General features: G+C 33.5%; 1 protein-coding gene and 1 long non-coding RNA gene across 5 annotated transcripts in view; one reads left to right on the forward strand and one right to left on the reverse strand.

The window, feature by feature from the left end:
* Window positions 1-26,054, forward strand: part of LOC143235508 (uncharacterized) — a 58,787-nt gene that overhangs the window by 20,896 nt on the left and 11,837 nt on the right. For all 4 annotated transcript variants that reach the window (XM_076473714.1, XM_076473713.1, XM_076473715.1 and 1 more), the window contains exons 4-5: window positions 233-453; window positions 15,192-15,391. In XM_076473714.1, the coding sequence (XP_076329829.1) occupies window positions 233-453; window positions 15,192-15,391 (421 nt within the window). The remainder of the gene's footprint in view (window positions 1-232; window positions 454-15,191; window positions 15,392-26,054) is intronic.
* The window catches only part of LOC143235510 (uncharacterized), a 46,444-nt gene that overhangs the window by 969 nt on the left and 19,421 nt on the right, over window positions 1-26,054 (reverse strand). The window lies entirely within an intron of this gene.

A 26,054-nucleotide genomic window follows, 5' to 3' on the forward strand; every position in this document is an offset into this window, starting at 1 on the left:
ACTATGCAGTTTGTCCTGCTATAAATTGGTTAAAAGAAAAATTGGAGATAAAAATAAAATAGTTTATTCATATCATGGTCCTGAGTGCTTTTTGAGATGTGTTTGTTTTATGGCATTACTAAAGTAAATAAAAATCATATTGTTGTATAATTAACAAATTGGAATTGTGAATACATATTGCTATAATGATAATGAAAGTTTATTAAAAGTACTGCTTTTTTTTTTCTTGTAGGTGTATCCTTGTAATGACAATAAAACAACAAACTTTCGAATTTCGTTCAGTGTTTCTTCACTCAGTCTGTTGTGTGTATTGCCTGATCCTGTGGTTTGTTTCAAAAATGCTAACTACAATCAAGAACAGGATGTTTTCATAAGCTCCACGAGTAATTTGGTGTTTTTAGACTGGCTGACATCTGGCCGAATGGCCAGAGGAGAAAGATGGGAATTCACCAGGTTAGTTAACAAATATATTTGTTCATTAGCATCATAACTCATGGGATTATAGATAATTATATTGTAATATTTCTTAATTTTTATTGATTTTGGGGTCATTTGTTTCAGAATATACTGAGCTATGTCTTTTGTTTATGTTTGAAATTGTTGAAAGAAGAAATTTTAACATTAGTTAAATATAGCTGATATGTAACTGTAAGTGAAACCATTTAAACCAAATTACAAACATTTAGACTGATTTTGACTGATTTAGTAATTTTCTCTTTGACAGGGACTCTATAGTCTCGCAGTTGTAGGAGATTATTTTGGGGTTTCTACATTTTCAGTAACATTTTAAATACTGCTGCCATCTGTTAGGTTGTTAAATAATTCAGTAACAATATGGAGGAATATGCAGTCACATGTTCCTACCATTGAATAGTTTGAATATTTTTGTGATTTTAATTACAATTGGAGACCTGTTGATGACAGCTAGGAGAGAAAAATGCCCTCTTTGTCCCTGCTAATGCTGTTTCTGGCTTTTGTTTTATAATGTCAGTTGAATAAAATTTCTAAACTAGCAAAATAACTGGAATGAAGTATAACATTTCTGTCATGTGATGTTTACAACAAAAATGTTAGAATTGGAAGAATGTGTAACAATGCTCATGAATTTTGCCATGTATCCCACTGGTGGATGATTGATTATATTTATTCCTATGAGTATAGGAGAAGGTTGTGAGATAACCTAGGCTCCATGAGGCTCAGTAGTAAATTTCAGGGCTTATAGTGCTAAATTCTGATTCTTGATTTTCATAGCATGTATGGTTTTGCATTAAAACAAGTAGAGTTAATATAAAATTGTTCTGCAGTACATACCAAAAATGTGTATCGTGTAAATAGAATCTTCAAACAGTTGAAAATATTAGTTATGTTGTGTACATCATATAAAGATGATATTGAATATGGAAGTTAGCAGGTCATGTTATAAACTCAACTAATATAAAGTTGTTTTGGAGCAGTATGTATTAGAACTACATTTTTTTCATTGTTTGGCATTTAGTAAGTAATGTTATGACACCAAAAAATTGACCCTTTCAAAGGAATATGAAGAACCCTTTTCAGTACAAAATATTCATACACTTAGATCATAAAGATGTGCTCATATCAGGGAGTTAGAATTTCCATTATGGAAATATCTGTTATACTTCATGGTATTGTAAACCCAAAATGTGACACTGGAAAAAAAAATGATTATTTTGGGGAGCCAGTACCATTCAGAAATGGCATTTGTATATGTATGTTTGTATTTATAACAAAGCTGTTAAGGCTATATGCCACTATTTCTTATTTTGAATTTATAACCAGAGGCCACTCAGTCATAGCAACTGCTTGAAGTCTGAGAAATATTTTTTGGTATTGCAAAGATTCAAACTTGGCTCACTAGCTCTGAAATCAGAGCTCTTCCATAGGGCTAACCTATAGCCTCTGATAAGATGCCTGCAAGAAACCATTCTCTAACCATGATAAACAAAGTACTGCATTTTGTAACAGAGGAGACTCTGTGAACACAAAGGTCAGTGGCCAGAGCAATCCACTTGACTCGGGCAACAATACACAATGTATTGTGAAGGATCTTTATCTGGAATAGTAACACAACTCAGGTAAGCAAACGTTCATGCCTGCCTAAAGCAGCAACTTGAGAATACAATAGGTATTCATGTCTGTTCCATTGTGAAAATGTAAGAGTGAAGTCACCAGATGTAATATCAATGGATTTGTGTGCATTTGGATTGTTTAAACAGACACTAGAAAACCATTGTCTTTGTAAACCAGACACTTTTGATATAACAGTCTTGTAACAAAGCATTTTGCAATGGATACTACCCTACAGGACTGTTGTCAATGTTTGCAGTTCTCCTAAGGTGTGTGACAAGATGTACGGGATGTGGAAAGTAACAAAGAGATGAGAATCTCAAGTCATTTTGATATAACAGGTATTTAAGAAAATATTTAATTATATAGTGGTATAAACAAACCTTCACTGAAAATAATATTTTAATGACTTGTTTCCACTTGCTTACTGTTGTAACACCCATATTTCCAGGTAAAAGAACCATTTAGTTCTTACAAATCGTGAAGAATTCTGTTTTTTTTTATCTCATGTAAGATGAGATGGGAGATGGCCTGCCTGGTGAGAGTTTAACACTTGAAAGAATTTGTAATTTGTCTTTTCATAACATTTAAATAATGAACAATTATTGATTTGTTATAACAGCAACAAATGATTTATTGTGCAAAATCACCGGAGAATAATTGTTTCTATAACCTTCATCTATTTTCAGTTTCCTTAAAATGTGATTAATTAACACTGCTACATAGTATATTTAGCCTTCATGCAAATTGTTAAGTTTAACATTACAGTGAAAATGTTGGCTTCTTTTTAATAACCATTAATAAATCTTTAAGATTTACAAGTTGTTTTATTTTCAATATGTAACTAATTGTAATATGATCGTATCAATAGACATATAAAGTACACACTTATTTCACTTTAGCACAAACTTACCTAAAATGTTGACAAAATTTTTGATGTTGCTTAGAAATTAGACCTAAATGAATAAGTATGTTTTCATTATATTGCAGCAAAATAGTCTGTGAAGTCTTGCTGTCTAAATGAATCTTGAGCCCTTCATCTGTGAGTAACTGAAATCTTGAAACATGGCATAAGATATGCTTACATTTATTTTACTGATTTATGCAAATTATTTTTAATTGGGTATAAATGAATTAATGTATTTATGTTGTTTGTTGTGAATAAATTACTAGCTGAAAAATTCTGCTTCCACATCAAACAAACAAGTCAACACTCTTTATAACCAAACAACAGCCATGCAATTTGCTGCCACTTTCAGAAACACATTGAAGAATGTTTCAGAATAAGTGATTTACTTTTGTACAATCTCGGAGAAGAATTTTTGCTAGAAAGAGAATAGTATATCTTGATTTTCTTATGCTGAGTTGTGTCTAACAACAGAGATCTGCCCACTCAACCCAAGAGAGGATCCACAAAGGTTGACAGACCTCATTCTAATGAAGATAAAATGGCATGGTCATAAACAGAATGGTTATTTGCCCACTTCTTCACCTAGGTAAAATTACCACTTTGATAAAGTGAAACTGTCGAGGTTTTCATTCTAACCTGGATGACATTAAGGTTTTTATTCATTCTTATCATCCTGTGTGACTTTCCTTACAGGAAACATTCCTTAAGCCTACCAATACATTCACCTGTCAGTAGTTTTCTTTATACCAGAATAACAGGTTGTGTCGTGGATGGGTGGCATTGCTGGTTATCCAACACGTGCCCACCTTGTCTGTGCCACTTGATACACTTTAGAGGCCATAACCATCCATATCTCCTTGGTCATATCATCATTATTTGTTCTCTTTACTTGTCTCTTTAGTTGACTTATCAGTCAGGCCTTAATGCTTTCCTAGAACAGTTACCATCTCCCATTTTAATCTGGGGTGACACTGATATTGATTTGAGGGGTCATTCTGTGAAGTATATGTTCTATACTCACAACCTTTCTCTTTAAATATTGGTTATTTTGCAAATTTTCATGTACCTAATCAGTCTTTTACTGCTGTTGATTTATCCATCTGCTCTCCTTCCATTTCTCTTGTTTTTTTGGAGGGTTGACCATAACCCACAGTGCAGTGATACTTTTTTTCTGTAGTTCTGAGGGAAAGCAGCTGTAGTTGATGTTACCCAAGTACCACAGTTGAAGTTGAACCATACTGAGTGGCTCTTTCACATTTCTCTCTCTGAAATCGATCTTTCTGTCATTACTCTTAACATATACATGAAAACAGTAAGTGATTTATCATTTAAGCGGCTGTTCATTCTATTCCTAAAACCTCAATACGTTTCCCCTGCTATCCTTATCCATGGTGGTCTTCAGCTTGCCAGCAGACATAAAAGGCTTTGAAACATAATGCAGATAACTTTCACAGGTATCCCACTCTTTGTAATCACATTGCTTTCCAGCAAGCCCATTCTCATGCTCAGCAGGTTAAATGCCAAAGCCATAAAAAATCTTTGATTGAGTTTATAACAAGCAATTGTTTTACCACAATCTCCAAATCATATGGAACAAGATTTGGAAGGTCAGTTGATGGAATGTTTTCCTTCCCATTTCTGTCTTACTCTCTAATGGCCAGGAAGTTGCTGATGTACAGAGCATTGTTGGTATTCTCAACAATAATTTATCTTTCCAGTATTTTTGTTTCTTCCTCTACTTTTTTGGTCATCACGTTTTGGGCAGAGAAGTCGTCTGTTTCCTTTTGGGCCAGTTGTCTCTATGACTGTAATTGCCCCTTCACATTGGGGGAATCCCAGCCCACTGTTCATCAGTTTGTCAATACATTGCACCTGATGATGTTCTCTATGAAATGTTGTGCCATTTCTCATGCCTTTTTTGTTATTCTTCTGGTTTTTTTTAATTGCATCTGGTATGAGAACATTTTTCTAATGTTTGGTACAAGGCTATTGTTCTTCCTTTTTCTATCCCTGGGAAGGATGCCAAAATTCCTTTTAATTACAGCCAAATTGCTTTGACTAGTTGTCTCTGTAAGATTTCAGAGAGGATGGTTAGTGCTATTCTTGTTTGGTTCTTTGAATCAAATGGCTCCATCTTGCCCATCCTTGCAGGATCTGGTGATTAGGGTACTCAATTTACAATATGGAGGTCACTGGTTCAAATCCCTGTCTCACCGAACATGCTCGCCCCTTTTAGCCCAGAGGCATTATAATTTGATGTTCAGTCTCACAGTTCATTGGCAAAAGAGTAACCCAAGAAGTGGCAGTGGGTTTTTGATGATTAGCTGCTTTCCCTCTAGTCTTTCACTGCTAAATTAGGACTGGCTAGTGCATAAAGCCTTCATGTAGTTTTGTGCTAATTTCAAAACACACAAACCTCTCATCCATGCAGTGTGAATTCTTTTAACAGTGCTTAACTGTGGACCATCTGATACTTGAAAATATTGACCATGAAAGCTCTTCTTGAGTGTGTGTTTGTGTGTTTTATTATAGCAAAGCCACATTGGGCTATCTTCTGAGCCCTCCGAGGGGAATCAAACTCCTGATTTTAGTATTGTAAATCTGGAGACATACTGCTGTACTAGTGGGGGGGGAGCTCTTCTTGAAAGACAACATCTTGTTTCTATCTGTGTGATTGACTCTTTCCCATTCTTTCATATAGAAATTTGGAGTCTTGAGTGTCACACTTTTCAGTATCAAGGTCAATGTTATCACAATGCAACTCCTTCTACTGTTGCAAATGGACTCTATGTCAACATCTTTCCCATCCTGTGTCAGTTGTCCAACGTGAAATTTATTAAGAGGCAGCTTCATACTGCCCTTCGTTGTTTGTTGGAGTGGACCACAGCAAATGGTTTTACCATTATTTTTCTCTCTTTGTATATATTTTTACCACCAACAAGGTGTATGCCCTAATCCTGAGATCCAACTTAGTATGTTATTCTTTCCGTGGTCTCTAAGACAAAGGTCTTGGGCTTATCTTTGACCATAAACTTGCTTTCATTCCTCACATCAAGTAGCTATGTGTCAAGTGTGTTAGGGCCCTGAACATCTTATGTATCCTCTCTTTCACCTCTTGGGGAGTGAGTCGTTGTTCTGTTCTGAAGGTCTATTGGGTCCTCATTTGATCCAACATGACTGTAGGTCTCTAGCCTATGGTTTGGCAAGGACCTTGGACTTAAAGATGCTAGATCCCATTCACCATCTGGGTTTTTGTCTCTGCATGGGGCTTTCCATACCTAAAATTTGCCAGTCCAGAGTTTGTACTTTGAGTTCTACAGCCCTCCTCTTTACCTTCACTGTTTGTGACTTCCTTTAAAGAATGTTACTAACTTCTATTCTTATACAGTGTCCCACCTGGGGTTGTCTTCCTTCCTCAATGAGCTATGCTTTGTTCATAATAGACAGGTCTACCATTATTGTTTGGGCCCTTGTATCCAGGTGCAGCTGGCTGAATTGAGGCTGTCATTGGATGACATTGCTGTCTTCACTGGTCTGCCAATCCTGCTATGGTTTATTACCCTCTTTGCTTGTGATCTTTTTTGAAACACTTGAGGAAGGTGAATACTTCTTACTTGGAAGTACCATCTTTGTTGAACATCTTTCAGATCATTCTTGTATTCCCGTTTATGTGGATGGTTCGAAATCGGGTGACTCTGTGGGCTCTGTGATGGTTTATTGTGGCATTGTGGTTGTTCACAGGATTTCTTCTACTGTTCCTGTGTTCACTGTTGAGTATTTTGTCATTTCTCATGTAGAAGCTGTACAGTACACTGATTGTACAACTTACACTGACTCTCTTAGTTCTCTACTGGCTCTGAAATTGTTTCACATTAGTTCTCACCCTGTTTACATTGATATTCAAACACAATTGAACTATTTTTCTTTATCTTCCAATAATATCCAGTTTTCAGGATACCTGGCCACGTCAGTATTCATGGGAATGTGTATGCTGACACTGGAGCCAAGTCAGTTATGACGATAAATGATTAACCATGAATGGAAATGTTTGTCTTTATGTGTGTGTATTATTGAAAGACTTAGTATAAATGGTATTGGTAATTCAAATGATGAAACAGATGCAAGAAGATTAATGGTAAATTTTTTCTTCATCCGTTACAGCTAAATCAGACTAGCAGTGCCTAACAACTGTTATGGTGGGAAAGCTGGTATCTTGTACTCAGTGTCATGGATACTAGTTCAGAGAACCTTTGATGTGGTATCATGTAGTATATAACAATATTAATATGTCAAAATAAAGGTGAGTTTGTAAATGTTAATGGAGATGTTAAGCCATTGCTCAACCTTTCCTCGTATTATTCATTCTGATGGAAACTACTATTTGTTCCAGTTAGCACAAACTTCACTCTGAAAAATGATGACAAATTAGATATAAATGGAGAAGCTTGTCTGCAACTTCATTTTGCCTATGATCTCACCAAGTGCATGTCAGTTGTTTGTGATCTGAGTTCAGGTACAAGTATCTTATGGATGAAACTATATGGAAATTATCTCATTTAGCTTTGCTTGGGCAACACATTATCTTTGCCGAAAACATCCATTGTGAACCAACTTGTATCTGAAAATGATGGATGCACATGTGCATATTAAGGAGAATGTTGTGATAACACCAAATGTGCAGATTATTTTCATTGGTGGAGTGCAGACATATTCTAGAGCATTTATATCATCTTCTGTGATGATAGAACTAATATATGTAACACATTGTTTTCTGTCTGAAAAATACTTTACTGCTCATGTTTTTTCAGGTATTGATGCTACTATCAGTGATAGTGTGAAACTAAAGGCATATGCTTCCTATTGGAATGGTTGTTGGCATGATAATAGAGACAAAAGTGATGTAATTAAGTAAAGTAGCTGGAGTTGCAACTACAATACTGTTCCCAAGGAAGGACACCTAACTTTCAGAACACATGAAACCTCTAGGTGAGGATTGTTCTAAGGGTGTGTGCACATCATGATATAAAAGACTGTTTGATATAGATTATTTATTTTGTGAGTAAATATTTTATGAATATTTACTTTTACTTAAAACAAGAGAGTAAGAAGTAATTATTTTATAGTAAATGCTATGTCAAATTTAGTTATGTAACTCGGTAAGAGTCGTACATTATTTTTTATAACTCACTGATTTCGAGATCATATAAAACAACGTGTGAAATGTTGTTGATGAAGAGGATGTGTAGCGAGCAGACGATTTCGTAATAAGCATATAAATAGTATGAGATGAGTGGGAAATATCAGACAAAAAGATAAAAACTAAAGTATAGTCATGTAAAAGAGACAATTGGATAGAGAAGGGAGGCCTATCGAGTAATGTAGACCCAGTGGTCGATAGAAGAAGGAGAGAGCTATATTGTGTTTATGTTATGTCTATAGTCATTCCTAGTATTAATAATTTGTTGTACATGTTTTTAATTAGTTCCAAATATGTAATATTTTGAAAAAAGTTAAGTGAATGATTTTGTTTATTTGGTTCCAACAAGTCAGACCACCTACTGTAGAAGAATGCCCAGACAAACAACAATAAACAGTGTATACTTTACCTTACTATATATAAAAATGTAAGTTTCCTATCAACTGGCAAGCCACAGCCAGGATTATACAGTTCTAAACAATGGTAGAATAAAATGTGACCGACAACAGCTTATATACACACAATTGTAGATAGTACTATCAGAAATAGTGTGGAGATTACAGCCACATTATATAACCATGTCAAATATTGATATAAATTAGAGATTGTTTCATTTAAAAGACAGTGACTTAGGAGAGACTGATAAACAACAACAAGATCTAGATGGAGAGAGAAGTGTGTTGGCATAGAAAAGAGCAAGAAAGACCAGAAGAAAAAATGAAATAGAGAAAAATAAGAACACAAACTGAGATTACAAAGTTCACCAAACTAAAGAAAGGAGGACCCAAGAATGGCAATGGAGTCGGGGCCAACATGTTGAAGCTGCACAAAGTTGGTAAATATAAAGATGTCAAGAATGTCTTCCTGGAGAAACGAATGATTCACAAAAGTTAGAACTGGGAGAAAGTTGACTAGGTAGTCTGTTTCAGTCTCCTTGTCACAGGAAAAGGCCTATAAGTATATGCAAGCATGACAATGAGAAATTAAAAGTGGCTTTACTGAAATGATATGAACTGACAGGAGAAGAATTTTGTCAGAAATTCAGAGGAATCAGACATGACACTGGAGAAACTGTATTTGAGTTTGTGGCATGTCTTCAGCTATGTTTTGCCAGATGGAATGACATGGTCATGTGTGGAAATAGTTTTCAATGGCTGGTTAGTGTGACATCAGTTCATGATAACATGTTCAACTGACATGTCACTGTTCTTGAAGGAAAAAGCACTAAAAGAAGTAGACAAAAAGATCAAGTTGGCATGACAGTATATGAAAGCCCACAGAAGTTTAAGAATGTCCATTTAAATTTGAAACCAGTGATGGCTGACCAGAAGCAAGAGTCTACCAACAGTAACAGGAGGTTAATAGAGAGAAGTGAAAATAAATACTGTGCTTGTTATAAAATGGGACACATTGCAAAAGAGTACAAGTCCATTACCAAAAAAACAACAGCAGAAACCTCAACACAAAGAAGTTGGTGCTATTTACAAAGATAGTGCATGTAAGAAACAAGAAAATAGTGACTGGCACTGTGGATGATGCTGCCAGAAGAAAGAGAATCAAGATAACTTGTCAGATTCAGTACAGAAAAGAATGATTGATTAGTTCATGAGTAAGGGTTCGTGCAGATTAGCAAATATATGAACAGTGCAAATGATGTTGGAAGCATGTGACAGATATAATGAGGTGCCAACAAAGCATAATATTCCAATACGTGCAGGTTATATTGGGGACTAGGAGGTGAAGGTTGTACAATATATTGGATGCAGTAGTGAGAACCAGTATGGTATCAGATGTCCAGGTGATGATGAGAAAGTTCCCACAGCAAAAAAATAAAGGTGGATATTATGTTGCATAATATGAAGGAAACATTAAGGCCATGTGCATCAAAGTATCAAAACACTACTTGGTAATAAGAAATAAACCAGGTAGTAGAAATTTGGAGGAACTAGACAGAGGGAAGATTGAAGAATCTGCTGTCATCTCCAGAGCTCAAGAAGAGAAGAGCAAACAATATATATTAGTTTCTGCAAAACTGCATTTGGGATGTTGCTTTTTGACACTTGCAGGGGCCTGAGGAAAGCACAGAAGAAAGACTCTTCATTGTAAAAATTTTGGGACAATGCCATGGATAAATTTGAGAACAAGACAAAGGGAAAATGTACTCAAAAATAGAGGACTGGAAGAGAGTGTTATACTGAATCTATCAAGGCAGTTATAATGGGGAAGTTAAGCATATCATAGTACCAACAGAATACCAGACCCAACTGATAAAGTTAGTTCATTAATCAACTTTGAGAGAACTTTTAGGATCAGAGAGCATGGGAGGCAGAATCACCAGTAACTTCCATTGGCCAGGAGACATTGGAGACATGAATAGATTATGCAGGTCATGTGACATCTGGCTACCTTCTCTCTTGGCAAAGTGTCATTAGGGGAGATGTTTCTTAGAGAAGATCCATTCAACATAGCAGTTATGGACTTGACTGAGCCACAAGCAGCACCTAATTCTGACAAGGGCAACCAGTATGTGCTGACATTAGTTGACTATGTGACACATTATCCAAAAGCAATAGTACTATTGAAAATAGAGGAAAAGAGAGTATCAAAATCTCTCTTGGAGATATTTTGCACGGTAGGTTTTCCAAGAGAAATCCTGAGTGACAGAGAGACCAAGTTTATGTCAGAACAGATGCAGAAGGTGTGTAGGCTCATTAATACTCAGCAGCTCTTTACCACCTTGTACATTCCTAAGTGTAATAGATATTGTGAGAGCCTCAGTGGAGATTTAAGGAGCATGCTAAACGAGATGTACCAAGAGAAGCCAAGTGTCTAGGTGAGGTACTTGCAGTCAGTATTATATGCTTATCAAGAAGTCCCACAAGCAGGTACAGGGCTTCCACCTTAGTGATGTCGAGAAACCCACTTGTTGAGAAATTTATATGTAAAAAACGGCTCGTTTGGGTTGAGAAAATATTTTACATAGAAGAGCGAACAACGTTTCGACCTTCTTCGGTCATCGTCAGGTTCATTCGACCGAAGAAGGTCGAAACGTTGTTCGCTCTTCTATGTAAAATATTTTCTCAACCCAAACGAGCCGTTTTTTACATATAAAAAGGGCTTCCACCTTTCCAGTTACAGTATGGAAGAATAGTATGAGCTTTGGTGCAAATACAGAAATAGCTATGGACAGGAGAAGAAGAGTCAGATGTAAGGAACACGTATCACTATGTATCAGAACACAGAAACTGGTTGTTAGACAACTTGTCAATTTGTTTTACAGGGCTTATATACAGCTCAATGCAGTTGGAAGCATTTTTATGACAAGATTGCCAAGGATCAACATCTTAAGGTTAGGCAGAAGGTCATAGTTTTGCTTCCTGTAGACCATAAGAAATTCACCTTACAAGGGAAAGGACCTTTTGAAATAAAGGAAGTATTCAACAGAATGGAGGACGTTGTGAATGAAAAGACCAAGATCTATCTGGGAGAAGAGGTTTGATAGGTACAACTATGATATTATGAGATTTAACCCACCTGGCCATGCTGGGCCAAATAGCTTAAATCTCATAACGTTAAACATTTACATATATTTGTTTTTATTATGTTGGTAGAGCTAGACTAATGATGTTGAAAGAAATAAGAATAGTAGTTTATTTCATCAAAAATAGTTCTAAAGTAATTTAACTTGCTTGTGTCAACCTTTAACAAAAGTAGACATTTATTGGAAGTATGCCCATAAACAAAACTATGATTTCAGAAGTATAGGATACAACCATAGTACTTTGACGAAATACAAGTGAACTTTGAATGGATAGTTTTGGAATAGTAATAAAGGAAAATAGTTTGGCTTGTTGACTAAAATTCTAAAGCAATTGATTAGGTTTAAGTGGACTTTTGACAAGAAAGGAGAACTATATAGTGTTTAAATGTATTCTCAAGACAGTTAACCTGAAAGTGAGCTGTACTTTGTTTTAATTAAAGTTTTAATACCCATACCAGCCAGTCCCACTCTGGTACAGTGGAAGGTCTACGGATTTACAATGCTAGAATTAGGGGTTTGGTTTTCCTCGATTAACTTGGCAGACAGCCCGATGTGGTTATGTTATAAGAAAACACACACACATACCAGCCGTCTTGAGAATACATTTTTACTTGTAAGTGGGTTTTTTGTCATCATGAATGTATAGTGTTCATGATACGCCTATGATCATCTGTTGTATAAATAATTTGTTGTATGTGCATTTAACTAGTTTCAAATATGTGTAAAAAGCATGTGAACCAAGAGCTGTTCTTTTATTTTCTTTGAATAAGTCATAGGCATCTACTTCAGAAGAAACTTTAGCCTAACACACAATATATATTTTAACTTATATAAAATAAAAAGTTTCATGATAGTGTGAATTCGACACAGAGACAAACTTTGAGAATCAAAGAAGAACTTTACTAATGTATGTAAGACAGGAAATAAACTGATTTGGACACCAATTAATAATATTCTAATAGATACAAATCACATATTTCCAATAAAATAGTCACTTTATTGGGAGACTATGGATTTTGCTGAAATGAAATCGAGCATATGTTGAAGGAAGGAAAAAAAACATAATTATCTTCACTGTTAATTATTAGAAGGGAAGAAACTTGTGTTTAAATTTTGGGTGGATGGAAAGGATATATTTCTGTTCTTAGGTTTTGACAGAGATCTGCTTGCATTGGATCAAAAGCCAGATCTATTGTGTTAAATCAAATTGAACTGGATGTCAAAAAATGCTTTCAGCTGTTGGAAAGGCATCTGTAAATTCTCCATTTATATCACTGCCTATCACTTTTGTGAGGTATTTGAAGCTTACACTCACAGGATTGGAATGGGAAAGAATGTATCATTTATGTGTATGTATAAATGCATTTTGATATGTCAGATAAAAACCTGAGAATGATAAAGGGATAATTTTCAATTCACCATCATTACATTGTTGGTTTTTTTAATCACACTGAACGATTTGCAAGAAACTTATAATATTTAAATGAATACTTCTTAGTGAATTTTATTGTTTGTACTTTAGAGATTTTTTTAAACATTAATGAATACATAATTTGAATTTTTATATTTTTACTGTTTTTGCAACTGCGTATTTAATCATCTTATGAACAATATCAAGTGGAAAAAATTCTAAACTTATTTATTTTATATTTATATCTTATTTATTTATTGCAGTATATTTTTAATATACTTTGTTGAATAACACTAATTAAGATATCCCTGTTTTTTGCTGTTGTGTTTACTTAGTGTGTAATTGTGAATTAGTTTCATTACCATCTGTTTAAAACTTCTGCTTTATATTCTTATTTTTGATACAAGTAAGTGCATTCTATTGCTGAATGTAAAAGTGAGTATCTGTTTGTGATAAAACATAAATTGTTTCAGATCCATCTTTAATTGTTTAGTTATAATGCTTGATTAATTTTGTGTATGGTTACAAATTTCTCTAACCTTTTCACACTAAGGGATATTTTTAATAGATAAACTTACTACTATGAATTTCTAAGTGATAATCACTCTTTATCTTAGTTGTGAAAGCTAGATCTTCCGCTCTTAAATAGTTCATTTTGATGCCACACAAGTGTTGTCACTTATGTGAAGCTATATGCATATTTAGTATTAAAACTGTTGAAAATAGTGTGTCCTTGGTTAACAGTTTGAACCATAGCAGGATATGCAAGTGATATAAATTTGTACTGAAACATTCAACAAAGGTATGTGGACTCTAGAACCACTCAGGCACAACCAGTCATTGCAGAATGGCTAAAGCAGTTATTCAGCACCTATGCTAGTTAGATAATTTGTTGGTAATTTCATAAGAGAACCATCAATTGACAATACAGGCTTGATGAAACTGTCATTTCTAAACTCCAAAAGACACAATTGGACCACAAGTATGCACACAAATGATAAAAGCAAGTTTTGTGAGGTTGGTTTATTTATTGGATAAGTCATGATGGGCATTCCTGTAACCCATAATCACAAAATATTTTGTCATTAATAATGCCAATAACATGTTTGTGCTGTATCTTGTTTACGCTACAGACATGATTGAGGTGTTTGTGAGAAAACAGTTTTCTGTCAGCTGGTCTTCCTGAAAAGTGTTTTGAAGGTCATTTTAAGACAAATATGGCAATACTCTGTTCAGGAATGTCTTAAAACTGAATGCCATATTTACAGTCATTAGTGTAACTATTTATGCTTCCACTATGCTCAGGTGGCTAGCAACTTTCTGGAAGAAGAGGGCATATCGAGGAAATGAACTTGTAAATACGTTAAATAGATCTTAATTTAATTTAACATGCATTGTTAAACATTTGACAGGATGTGATTTATCTCCAAGCAGTGTTGATGAACTAAAGGAGTTGATTCTCTCATTTAAACTTGTCATATTGATGAATGATTTACATAAGTGTCTAAGGTGTAGTAACAAAACATTTTAGTGATGATTTATTGGGCAGCAAAACCTGTGGTCCAAAATGAAAAATTTGTAGACATGGGCTTTGTCATATCATATTACATAACTAATTGTTTATCATTTATTTGGTGTAAAAATATACTCTGTGGTGCATTAGAATGATTGAAAACCAGCAGTTGTATCTTGTTGTAGGTAGAACTTTAATTATTTTAAGCATTTAGTTTAAATAAAAAGTGCTAGTTCCTCTATATATTCTATATTATGTAATAAAATATACATTATTCCATAATACAAGTTTTGATAAATCTAAATTATAAGCTTTGGAGTGTAAGGATAATGCCATTAACTTCATGTTTTAGTGGATTTACATCACCAAACAGCAACAACAAATAATAAATGGTAAAAAATGATAAACATACCAGACAGAAAGCCATACAAAGATATTTCACCGTGCAAAATAGTATGCTAATTCAGATTATTTTTCCTTTAACACAAGATGTGTAATTAATTATATGTACAGAACATGTTGAAATTTCAGACTTAAAACCACGTTGTCGGTATTCCTTAACTCAACACTTGTATTTCGAGATGTTTTGTGTTTGAAAAATACGAGTCAACTGGAGTTACGAACAAGCATGGAACAGACAAACATTATAGGATTTTGTTTCATTACTGGTCCTGTTTTAATGCAATTGGTGGAAGGTATTCTGTGCAATGTTGGTTGCAGACAAGCATACGGTATGTATCTATAATGTACATTGTGATAATATCATTTACATAATTCATAAATTATTTTATGTAATTTAAGTATTAGCTGATATAAAAAAACTTCATTGTATTTCTAATAGCCAGAAAAATATTTGAAATTTGTGTTTAAATTGTATTTACAATATAAGTATGTTTTAATTAATTAAAGACTGGAGTAGGGGATATGTAAAACTAAAGGAAGGTTTGGCATGCTATAAGGGTATACTCACTACCTTTGTACAAGGTAGTGACTGTCAGTGGTGTGTTTAGGTAGGGACTAGAGGGGACTCAGCCCCAGAGGCCATGGTCTTAATGTGGACCCATTTATAATTTCATTGTATGTGAAATTACATGGGATGTATGGTCACAGAAATTATTAGCCTCTGGGCCCACACAACCTTAAGTCCATCTCCAACTGACTGTCTAAATGTTATGAATTGTTTCAGTCAGAGAAGTGTTTTTTGTCACTATGTACTTAAGGAACTCATGGGGCTCAATATTAACAGACTAGTTGAAATAATTTAAAACAGTAGCACACTGAATGTACATATGAAGAGAATAAATTTAAATTTAAGATACAATGAAGTACATGAAACAAACTTGTGTAAATTTTATAAGCAAATTGAACTGTTCACAAATGATCCAACATTACTTCATTTACATAACTGCAAATCTACGTCATGTTGGGTGAAGACTTACAAGAGAGGTCCATGAACAAGGACTGCCTTTGATACATTTTCTTTTTGAAACCCCTAACATGCCATCCTCAATTATCTGAAGATTGTGACAAGTTTCTTTAAGCTGGCCTTAAATTTAGTGCAGTCATTCAACTATCTGGACAACTCTTCTTTCAATTGGTAAAGATCTTTATCTATAAAACATCAAGCTTCATCCAGTGAACCATTTTCTTTTGATATTGGTGGTGGCAAGTTTACCAGTACATGTTTTAGTATCTGTGAGAAGGAAGTTGAGATCCATGTCAGCTTATCTGCCTGAAAATGTTTTGAAGCCTTGTTTTGCAGGCAGTTGACTTTTCCCCATATTTTTGAGATTTTGTTTTGACCCATTCACATAGGAACTGAGAGTGCTTTATCTTGGATGCTTTACATCTAATATAGCCATAGATGAATCCAGACATAAAACTGTAATGCCAACTTTATTTAGAGTGTACCAGCTTGATGTTGTTTATAAATCAGATCACTTCTTGTATATTCCTCTTATTAAGCATAGTGGTGTCAATGGTCTAACCAGTTCTGACTACTGACTAGTGAGGGTATTTATCAACTTTCAGCAAAGTCAATGACAACTAATATTTAAGGGGTTTCTTCTATTTAAAGTGGAGGAAAATATCAGTAATATCTTCCTTCATGTTTACTTAAACCTGTTAGTAAAGTTCTAGAAGAAAATTATTAAATTCAAGTCTGTATGAATGAATGTTTCATCTCAGGTTAAAGGTCAGTAACAAGCATGATTTAAGTCCTTTAGCTGAGAAAGATAGGCTGTGAAGTGAGGATGATTTCTAATGTCATTCCTTATTGTTTTTACTATTAGCTAGTCTGTCAGTAATTTATTATTTGGTCAGTGCATATACGTTCACAGAGCATTATCAGTTAGACACTCTCATGGTGCGTAGCACTTCTTATTTTTAACTAATAACTTACTGGTACTTGTTATCAATCTCTAGAGTTGATATTAAATGGAGCTCCATCACATTTTAATGCATCCTTTTCAATGTTCAGGTTCCTTCATTAGGGTTCTTTTCAAAAGGTATCTGGCTGTATAATCAATCTCTTCTGTTTCATTCAAGAACTGGGAACTTCAGAGGTTACTAACCTATATTCGTTTTATCTAACACATTTCTTGATAACATCTAATACAAAGTGATTTTGTTACTAATATCAAATTAGAAGTTTCGTGATGACGAGAAACCCACTTGAACTAAATATGTATTCTTAAGATAGCTGGTATGGGTATTAAAACTTTAATTAAAATAAAGTACAGAACAAGGTTTGACCTTCTTAAGTCATCTGAAGATGAAGATAAGTGATGACCTTAGAACGTATTTGGATGAAATGAAAATTAAAATACTACAGGAAGCAGGTGCTCTTTCTGATGATTACTCTTTAACTCATAAAGCGACTTTTCTTAAAAAGAAATTCCTGCCACCTCAGCAAAAACCCATACATGTTCAATCCACTAAATTTGAGGATTTTTATAAAAATCTATCTCCTTTAGTTTAAAATCATCTGACAGTTAGGATAAAACCTCATACAAAATTAGCAATGCCTGTCTGTTATTTTTATCTATAAGAAACATGGACATGTTATGTCCATTTACTGGAGTTTGAAAAGAAAACGAGGCAACACCCAGTGCATTTGTGTCCACATATGGTCATACTTTCACCAGATCACTTAGTGTTGTTGATTTGGCCACTGATAAAAAAGGCTAATATAGTTGGGGAGGAATTTAGACATGTTTTGTTTGTTAGTTCTGTGTTTTGACAAATGACACAGCTAGTCCGTACCTGTACACATTTTACATGATACTCATAATCAAGTTTTGCCAGAGATGAGTCTGTTATTGCTCAGGGTATTAAGGGTGGCTTTTTATTGTTCCTCTTCCTAACATTTATTTGACATCAGACCTAGTTTTGGGACCAGCTGTGGTCAGAGTAAGACCTGCTCTGCCAATTAAGGACGTATCATAATTGCTGGGAAATAATTTGGTTGGAGGAAAAGTTGGTTGTCGAATCCTAGATGATTAGTGAACTAATCACTGTTTCGTCTAAAGATGATGTTGAGGAGAGTGCAGAAGTGTTTCCTTTGTATGCTGTGATTCTAGCTCAGACTAAGAAATCAAGCCCAAAAGATAAGATAGACACATGTCTAGAGGACAATATTATAGATTTGTTGCAGAAATTGTATGGGCCCAACATGGATCTTGTGAATGATTGTCCTGCTTACAAGCTTTGATGAGTGACCAAAATGAATGTGAGAGATCTGGTTCAGCCGATGAAAATCCATTTGCTAGAAGCATACTGTTTATTGAGTAAGAAAAACATCTGCAGATCTCTTCATTATATAAATATGCTTTCCCAGAAAATGAACTGGATAAGGTTTCAAATGGTTACTTTTTTGAAATTTGTGTGCTCATGAGAAAATGGAGACCAAATGTGCCAGCTTCAAAGGACTTGGCTATAATTAATCAAATCGTTGTTCCAAAAGTATATCATTCTGAAATATTGAAGATTGCCCATGAACTTCCCATTTGAGGTCACCTAGACACCAATAAGACATGTGACACAATTATGAGACATTTCTTTCAGCCCAAAATTAGGCAAAATAATTCGTAGTTTTGTGAAACTTGTTATACCTGTTAATTGGTTGGAAAATCTAACCAGAAAATTCCTGCTACTCCTTTAAAACCTATTTCAAGTTTTGAAGAACACCTCAGGCGTGCAATTGTTGATTGCGTTTAAACACTTTCACATTGTATGTAATCTTATCATCATAAGGTTATTTGTGTTGATTTTATTGTGTACTGTCATGAAGACTGGAGCTTTATAATTCTTTGACAATGTATTACATTTAATGTATTGTTATCAGTGTGTGAATATGTACCTAATATTTTAGTTAAAGTTGCCTAATGCCAATTTTTAATTCTGTAAGGAGGGAAGAGTAACAGATTTACCATGATATGTTTATTTTAATCTCTGCACTAGTTTTTTTTTGCATGTAAAGTATATTCTTGACGGTGTATTGCACAAGTCCAGCTTGTTTTCAAAATTTGTAGAAAATTCTTGAAGAATCAACAATATTTGTTTCACAAAAATACTGATGCATCATCGAACATTGTTGAAACTTCTAGAAATTCGCATGAGTCCTTTAAAAACGTTTGGCTGAAAGACAGAAGAAGAATATTATTAGTCACCTACAGTTAGTGTGCTATAGGTCTTGGAAGCTACAATTGTGATTAACACCTATTAATTGGAAAACTACAGAATTTGACCAGGAACCGTTATAGATTTTGAACATTACAAACCATTTAAGTTAAGTGAATTATCTTTGAGCATTAGAATTTATACGAGGACAATAAATATTTTAGCAGGCAATGTCAGCTTGTAAGGATATGAGGCCAATCAAGCAAGCTACCTTTAGTGAGGTGTGACAATATAAACTCAAAATTACCTTGCTCATCATGGACCTGGAGCATCGTTAAAATATTTAATTCTATACTGGATGTAAAAATCAGTATTATTTATAAGCTCTTCTTGTATATAAACCATCATTTGTAATACCTATTAGTAATAATCATTATTATAAATTGTATTGTTTTTGGCTATATATTAAAATATATTTGTATTAAGAAAGAAAATATATTAAAATATATTTGTATTAAAAAAGAAAATATATTAAAATATATTTGTATTAAGAAAGAAAATTGTGTGTATCAATATTGTTGACATATCAATATTTAAAAAACTTCTGAGTTCAAATTTCTGGTTATTTGAAATGTAATATGTTAACAAACAACTACCATAGCTTTTTTGCAGTTCTGTGTGATTATCTTAAACAAACAAACCAAAATCAAACTGAATTAAACAACTTATATGCCTATATGTAAGAAACACTAATTGTATTAAAATAGCAAGTTCATTAAATGACTTATTTATATTAAAGATTCATACCAACTTTGTGTTAGCTGTATGTCACCTCCATGTTCTCTTGATGTTAACTTCCAATCCATTTTTATATTAATTTTTTATCAATATTGTATCAAAACTCAGACAGCAAGAGCCATGAATCCTTTTCAACTTTTTCTTATAAATGCCATAATTATTATGGCTATGTATTAAGCTGTAATGTGTATCACAGATTATTTTCCTGAGTTTTCCTTTTGCCAACCATTTATTTTCCTCTTTACACAGTTCAATTCTCTGGTTAGTTATTGAGCAGGAGTACCTTCTTTAGTTCCCTGTTTCACAACAATGGAAACAAGTCCTAGTATATTTTCTATCACCAACTAATGAATCACTTGACCTTCTCTTATTCTTTCCAGATAAGCATCACACTGAGCTTCTTATATAGTTTGTGTTAGTCCAGGAATAAGCTTTGACCAACTTTGTGTATCATTCCTTACACAGTTGGAGTGGTTATAACTGAGTGTAACTTAATATTTTCTCAGTGGCAACTTCTCAGCCTGAAGGTGAATTGAGTTAGACCTCTTTATTATTTATAACTTTATTTGTTATTTATACAGGTGTTTTTAAGCTTGATGTTGACTGTCTGTTATTTGATATTACTATAAATGTCATTAAGTTTGAGATAAACCAGCTGTTACTTGATATTTATACAGGTGTCTTAAATTTTAATAGAGACTAGCTGTTACTTGATATTGATACAGATGTCTTTAAGTTTGATGTGGACTAGTTTTTATTTTATTTTGGAATAGGTTTCATTAAGTTTGTAGATCAGCTGTTACTTGCTGTTGGTACAGCTTGATGTGGACAGTCTGTTACTTACTACTGATACAGGTGTCATTAATTTTCATGTAGGCTAGCTGTTGCTTACTGTTGGTGCAGGTGTCATTAAGTTTGATGTTGTTATAGCATGACAGTCAATCCTAGCGTTAATTGGTAAAAGAGTAGCCCAAGAATTGGTTATGGGTTGTGTGACTAACTGCTTTCCCTCTAATCTTTCAATGCTAAATTAGGGAGGCTAGCACAGATATCACTCACATAACATTATGTGAAATTCAAGCCAAACTTATGTTTCTATAGCATGATAGTGTTATTAACTTATTACTAACATGTGTTGTCATACCTAACATTTTTATTTATATTGAATAACACAGCCAATTTTGTTTTAACACACTAATTAGTTTTAGTTTCAATGTTTAAACATAATTTTGTAATTAATGTCTTGAAAGTGATGCTTATTTAAATATTGTGCAATAATTTAACTTAAAAGCTTGCACTTTAACTATTTTACTTTCATGATATTCATATGACTATTTTATTTACAAATGTATTCTGTGTCAGTTTTCACTTATGTACTTTTAACATTGTTTCTTGAGTTGAAGATGTCATCATAATAAGACCTTACTGAGAATAATGTTACTTTAGGCAGACAGTCTTTCTATAGTTCCATGTGGTTGTAACATATATACTGTTTCGCTTTAAAACCTTTATTTCGATGAGACAAGTACTATAACTTATTTTGGTTCATACCAACTGCCTATTATTTGAATGAGACAGTTATTCTAACCACCTAGCAGAAATTCTTTTAGTAATTATTAATCATAGTATTTATACATTATGGAAAAATATTTGAAAAAATGAACATTACCTAAAGAATAATAAATTTTAGGATGTACTGCATGGGAATATTGTTCTGTTTAATCACATGCACTTCATTGGTTCAAAATGATTCAATGCATGGAGTTCAAAATTTTCAGTAAATCTTGTTGATATAAAGTGTAATGTTTTTACATATTAAAAGTTGTACTGTTTATTTAAAATATTCTTTAAGCAAAACAATTTCTCAGTATTTGTTTGTTTTTTTGGAATTTTGTTCAAAGCTAGATGAGGGCTATCTGTGCTAGCTGCCCTTAAGTTAGCAGTGTAAGACTAGAGGAAAGGCAGCTAATTATCACCACCCACCACCAACTGTTGGGCTACTCTTTTATCAACAAATAGTAGGACTGACCGTCACATTATAACACCCCCACGACTGAAAGGGTGAGCATGTTTGGTGTGACAGGGATTCAAACCCATGACTCTCAGATTATGAGTTGAATGCCTTAATCCACCTCACCATGCTGGGCCTTTCTCAATACTACATTTAAACATTACATTAATCAAACCCTTATTGACAGCTCTAGTTGAAAGCCCTATTCTTCTTGTGAGAAGAGTATTTTTATTTAAAATTGTGTTCTGTTGTAAAGAAATGATTGTTGCACAGTGTACAATAATTTTTCTAATTGTGTGAATCTTGAACACCCAAAGTGAGAATTTTTTTTTTGTTCGTGCAATATATGGTGCAGATGTTTTGGTTACATACAGATACTGACATATGTTACGTCCATTATAGTAAGATATTTTGCTTTATGCACTTTTACAATCAAAAAAGGATGCTTATTAAATTATCTATATAGTATTTAACATACAGTTTTTATGTACATTAAGCTTATTAGTTTTCTAAATTATATTTTTACAAATTAACATAATAGTGAAAGGACCTTTAGTTATAAATCAAATGATTATTGCAGTGACATTTCCTCCCAAAGATTTTGAAACAATGTTTCAGTAACATGAATTACAAATTTTGTGTTTTTACTTGTATAAAACTGATGTTCCATTACAGCCCAGTATGCTATCATTTATTTAAAACTAACAGTAATCATATATAATAAAACTTTAATTGTGTTAATACTGGGATTTAATTTTGCAAGATTATAAACTTTTTTTTTTTTCATCAAAAGTTTTCTGTATTCCATTAATTAATTCCAAGTTAGGTTTCTGTTTCATATCATAATGATTCTTAATAGACAGTTTTTCTTAATTATGTTGCAGTGTTTGGTCTTTCCTTCAAATTTCTTGGCTTTTTCTTGTTTATTTTCTGTTTAATATAATATTTCTGTCTTATCAAGAATAGTTTCATTTCTTTCTGTACTCAAATTGTGAGCATGAGCAATATGCTTCAAAACCTAAAAATTTTATTAGGTCCAGAATGATAAGGTACTATCAAGATTGAAAGTTCTAGTTAAATAAGCAACATATTTTATATAAATATAGATAAACGTAAGTTCTCAAGTGATTCTTATTTCTTCTTCCAACACATGGAGGTCAAGATTACATCTAAAGTGATAATATATTTCTTACATACAGAGGTCATCATTATATCTTAGGTGTTAAATATACAAAACTGTTCAGTTTAACTTGGTATTTAGTGATTTAATGCTTAATTATCTAATTTTTAACAAGAGTGTTAAATGTTAGCTGTCTTAAAGCAGTAGTTTTATGATATAACTCTGAGCCATATGTTATGTATATAGTTTAATTGATCCACTAGGCTTTTGTAATATTGTTTATGTCATCTTACTTAAAGCTTGTAAATTTTCTTGCTATTAATAATATTTTTATTTCTAGATTTTTCTGTTGTGTTTTATAAATATGTCCACATACAAAGCAAGTTAGTGAAAGTAAAATTGAAATTACACAGTCCACAATAACCCTGCTAGATAGTTCATCAAATACTGGTATGGGCTTAAATGGGGCTTTTGGTGTTTTTTTATTTGGTTTGCCCATTAACTGGCACACATGACATGACCTGCTATATTCTGCAATGTTTTCATGACAGCTAGCCAATAGAAATGATTCAATATTTTGTCACACTATTTCTGTATTCCCAGGTGACCAGCTGAACTAATAACGTTTCCCAATGTAGCTTTTGAACAACTGTCTGATGAATTATGTTCCATTCATCCCCACTTGGCACATCAGGTAGTCATCACTTACATGTTAACACTCCATCATTAAGGTAATAACATATGGCAACTTTAATCAGTGATGTCGAGAAACCCACTTGTTGAGAAATTTATATGCAAAAACGGCTCGTTTGGGTTGAGAAAATATTTTACATAGAAGAGCGAACAACGTTTCGACCTTCTTCGGTCATCGTCAGGTTCACAAAGAAAGAGGTAACTGACCGAAAGCTGACCACATGTTTGAAAGGGGTTGTGTAACTGAGTGTCGGAATGTAGAGGGCGGTGTTAGATGTTTGAATATATAATTTTATTATTTTAATATAGGTATAAAGGCGTTCCTTTATATTGGTTTATTTTGGGTTTAAGTTGTTGTATAAGTATGGCTTCTTTAATTTTGCGTTTGTTTATGTTTGTTTCTTTATTTAGTATTTGAGTGTTTTCTATGGTTATGTTGTGTTTATTTGACTTGCAGTGTTCGAAAACGTGTGAAGGTGACTTTTTATGTTCTTTGAATCTGGTTTCCATTTTTCTACTTGTTTCTCCAATATAGAAGTCGTGGCAGTTATCACATTGTATTTTATAAATAATGTTGGTGTGGTGTTTGTCAGTGTAGTTTTTACATAGTATAGACCTCAGTTTTGTGCCTGGTTTTTGAATAAATTTGGTATTAACTGGAATGTCATATTTTGTTACTAGTTTTTGCCAAATGTTGGTTATTTGTTTGCTGATGTCAGGAATATATGGTATATAGCAGTATATGGTTTCGTGATTTTTTGATTCGTGAGATATATTTACTTTAGTTGGTTGATTTTGCTTTCTGTCTGGGTGTGTGCGTATAATATTTTCTACGGTTTGTGGAGGAAACTTATTGATGTTGATGAAGTATTGTTTTATTTTGTCTAATTCATCGTTAATTTTATCTGGTGAGCATAGTTTTATGGCTGTGTTTATTTGGTTTCTTAGTATGTTGAGTTTTTGTTTTGTTTCATGTGCTGAGTCCCAAGGAATGTATAGTCCAGTATGGATGATTTTTCGGTGGATTTGTGTTTTGAATTGTGGGTCGGTTCTTGTAATTTTGAGGTTAAGAAATGATATTTGATTGCTTTCTTCCTGTTCACATGTGAAGTTAATGTTGGGATGTATAGAGTTAATGTGATTGAAAACATTAAGTATGTGTTCTCTAGATTTGAATCCTGCAACCGTGTCATCTACATATCTGTACCAGTATAGTGGTGGATGTAATGCTCTGTTAATTGCTTGTGTTTCAACTTGTGTCATAAAAATATTGGCTAGAACTGGTGATACTGGGTTGCCCATGCTTAGGCCATTTGTTTGTATATAATTTTGGTTGTTGAACATGAAGTTTGTCTATGTAAGATATTTTCTCAACCCAAATGAGCCGTTTTTGCATATAAATATGGCAACTTTCTCTGCTTCTCAAATGACAGTGATCTTTGACATAATTTACTCACTTCAGGGTCCTTTTCCTGCTCAGAATATGCTTCATCTGATTCAATGATTCCACTTTGAAATACATATCAGATGTAGACAGATGTTCCTTCATTTCATATGAAATCTCTTTATTGTTAGGTATAGAAGAAGTTAACTCATCTTTGAGCTTACTGAAGAAGGAAACTTCTAAAACTTCATTTGAGCCAACACTCTGCCAGAGTCTTTAGAGCTGATAACTTTTTGATCACAGGTGTTTAATAGCTGTACATGCAAGATGAATATCCTAAAGTTCCTCATTCTCTTTGCAGGACTTTAAGTTTACAATCAGGTTTGTAATGACTTCATCTCGATCTACATCATAACCTAGCAATAATGACAAACCATCTACTCAAAGAGTAGATTGAACACTATTCATTACAGGTCTGGAAACAATGCCGAACTTGAAATTCTCAGCATGGAGGGAAATATTCATAAAGCCTAACTATGTGACCTGAATAAGTACACTGGCTTCAGCTGAACACTTTTCAGTTAGTGACAAAATGAAATCCAGTAACAAAGACTGAAAGTCTTTGGTATTTCTCAAAATATTAAAGAGTTGTCAGTTACCAACTTCACCTACCAGTGACACAAATCCTCCTAAGATAAAGGGCTTTTTTCCTCATAAATTCAGTCTCTAGTCTCCAGACTTTTAACAATCAAGGGTTTAACAAAGCCT

This window comes from Tachypleus tridentatus, chromosome 12, assembly GCF_004210375.1.
Source record: "Tachypleus tridentatus isolate NWPU-2018 chromosome 12, ASM421037v1, whole genome shotgun sequence".
Taxonomy (NCBI): Eukaryota; Metazoa; Arthropoda; class Merostomata; order Xiphosura; family Limulidae; genus Tachypleus; species Tachypleus tridentatus.